Consider the following 2467-nt stretch of genomic DNA (forward strand, 5'->3'; position numbering starts at 1 on the left):
TGCCTGCCATTTCCGTTCCTTTAGAATGGGCGTTGTCTGCTGACGGACCCTGGATTCAGCTGCTTTGCAGAGAGAACCTCAGTTTCCGTGCTCAGGTGATGGCCTTCAGCTTGCAGTCCACACAGCCTCATTGGAGAGGGCTGTGGGTCCGAAGCTGTTTCACTTCCCCGCTTCCAGCCGGCCAGCCCGGCTCCTCCTTTCTCACCAGCGCCCCGCCACCTCCCCCCTGCCTCACCCCTCTCCCACATATGTCCTTTCTCCCCTTCCTCCGTGTCTGCTCTTCTCAGAAGTTAGCTTACGAAGCAAAGTTGTAACTTTGAATTCCTGTTTTTCCAACCACCCTCATGTGACAGGATATCTCTTTATTGGAGGTTTTCCCTAATTTCAGAAGCCCTTTAAAAGTGAGAGCTTCCTCCACCCTTCTTTTCAGCAGGCAGCTCTGAGGCGTGGGTAGGGGAAGGAGTGACCCCAGGGGTGTCTTGATCCCTTTTCACTCCCTCCTCTCCATCACTGGAAGCAAAGGATAAACTCTGGGCCATGAGGCTGCCCCTGCTCCTGATTTTCCTGTCTCTCATTGCAGTTGCCACGCAGCTGTTGGGTAAGTGGCCCCGAGGTGGAGGCTTTCTGACGCGGGGCCTGGGGTCGATGGCACACCTTCCCTTTTGGGTCAGTGTTCATGGACTTTTTGCAAAACCTGTGGTGAGGAGGGAAGCAGAGATCCCATGCACCTCCAGGTCTGCAGAACCTGCTGCCTCCGCCTGGGTGACCGGCCTGAAAGCTGGGTAGGGGTATGGGTAGGGGTGGGCACACCTTCTCAGGGCAAAGGGCCCCCTGACCCCGAGCCCCAGGGAGCAACTTTCTTCCTCTTGACGTCTCTCATCTCTTGCCGTTCCTTCCCTGCTCTATTCTTAGAGGGAGTTCCTCAGTGGTTTGTGCATTCGAGTTTTCATTTCACAATATTTCTAACACCCGACTAGTATCTTCTGAGTGTTTTGGGTTAAAAGGAGGACAGCTCTGGTGTCTCTCCTCATTGCAGGTCTAAGGACAGGCCCACACATCACACCCCTTACCTCCCACCCCCAAAGGCAGTCCGTGTGATTGCCACAATGTGTCTTCTTTCCCCCCTGTGAACTATTTTAATCATTCATAGTTTTTATTGCTAGAAATCTCCTCCTTATCTGTAGTCTAAGGAGTTCAAACTGATTTATTCCTGTTTTTTTTATTTTCTTCTTTTCTGTTTTTTTTGTTGTTGTTTTGTTATTTTTTATTTTTTGTTTTTTTACCCCCGACCGAAGGACATAGTCAGCTTTTCAAATTCTTAAAGACGTCATCGAATCTCCCTTTCTGTCTCTCTAGACCTAACCTGCTTAAACTTCAGAATGAGGGCTCCTGTAAGAGTTCCCATTCCGAGTTCTCTTTTGAGATGAGATGGAAGGCATCTCGGCTTAGAGTTTTTCGTTCCTGATCCCCCTTCATCTCTCTCAAATCCACAAACCCTGTCTGTGTCCGGTCTGTGCCATGGCATGGCATGTCCTGGTGAGATGCCGGGGACAGGACTGGAAGGACACGGCAAGGCGGGAGCTTCCCAACCAGAAACAGAGTTTTCGATCGCGGAAAACGTTCGTTCGATTATAGTGAGCATTAAGTAGTAGTGATTATATTTTTAATTTTTTTAATTATTTTTTTTGACGCCAATAGACCCGGTCTTCCTAGGTGGTCTCCCATGCAAGGACTAACCAGGCCCGACCCTGCTTTGCTTCCGACATCAGACGAGATCGGGCTCGTTCAGGGTGGCATGGCAGGAGACAATAGTGATTATAAAAACACGAGTGAAGGCAGGATGGTTTGCAGCCTGCCAGCGTGCTACTTAATTTCTTTGTGCTTTAGTTTCCCTGTCTGTAACCTGGGGAGCTGAACATTACCTGCCCCATTCGCTGCTGCCATGATTCAACGAGTTAGAACACATAAAATGCTGAGAACAGAGTACGCCCGTGGCGATGGCTTCAGCAGTGTTAGCTATTAAAAGGACTGCCTTTTTTTTTTTTTCCCGCCCCCATAGTGGTAATTAACTTTCCAATAAAAACAGCATAGTAAGTATTGAAAGGAGAGATTTCCCAAAAAATAAAGCTGAGAAATGATTCCTGGAGCCTGAAGAGATATTTCACTTTAGTCCTGGCTACAAAACGTCTCTCTCAAGGAGTAAGGGGAGCTAGAGCGGGGAGCAACTTAACCTGGGTGCGGGAAGACTGCAGTGGGGGCTGAGGCACCATCACGGTGTTCGTCTTGAAAGTCTGTCTCGTGCAGGAACGTTCCCATATTCTTCTGGGCGTCATGGGTTAGAACTCAAACCAGTGAAAATCTTCTAAGGGTTGTGCTGGCTCAAACAGAATAGTTTGCTTAGGAGAAATTCCCTTAAAGGTCTTCAAAGAGAAGAGCTGGACCAACGGGCCAAGGGCTGTGTCTGAGA

The 2467-nt window shown here is 49.0% G+C and overlaps 1 protein-coding gene across 1 annotated transcript in view; it reads left to right on the forward strand.

Moving 5' to 3' along the window:
* Positions 1-30: 30 nt before the first annotated feature.
* The window catches only part of MRC1 (mannose receptor C-type 1), an 82631-nt gene continuing 80194 nt past the window's right edge, over positions 31-2467 (forward strand). The window contains exons 1-2 of the mRNA XM_011364416.2: positions 31-95; positions 434-598. Coding sequence (XP_011362718.1) covers positions 538-598 — 61 coding nt within the window. The 5' untranslated portion in view covers positions 31-95; positions 434-537. The remainder of the gene's footprint in view (positions 96-433; positions 599-2467) is intronic.

The sequence above is a fragment of the Pteropus vampyrus genome, unplaced genomic scaffold (assembly GCF_000151845.1).
Source record: "Pteropus vampyrus isolate Shadow unplaced genomic scaffold, Pvam_2.0 Scaffold96, whole genome shotgun sequence".
Lineage (NCBI taxonomy): Eukaryota > Metazoa > Chordata > Mammalia > Chiroptera > Pteropodidae > Pteropus > Pteropus vampyrus.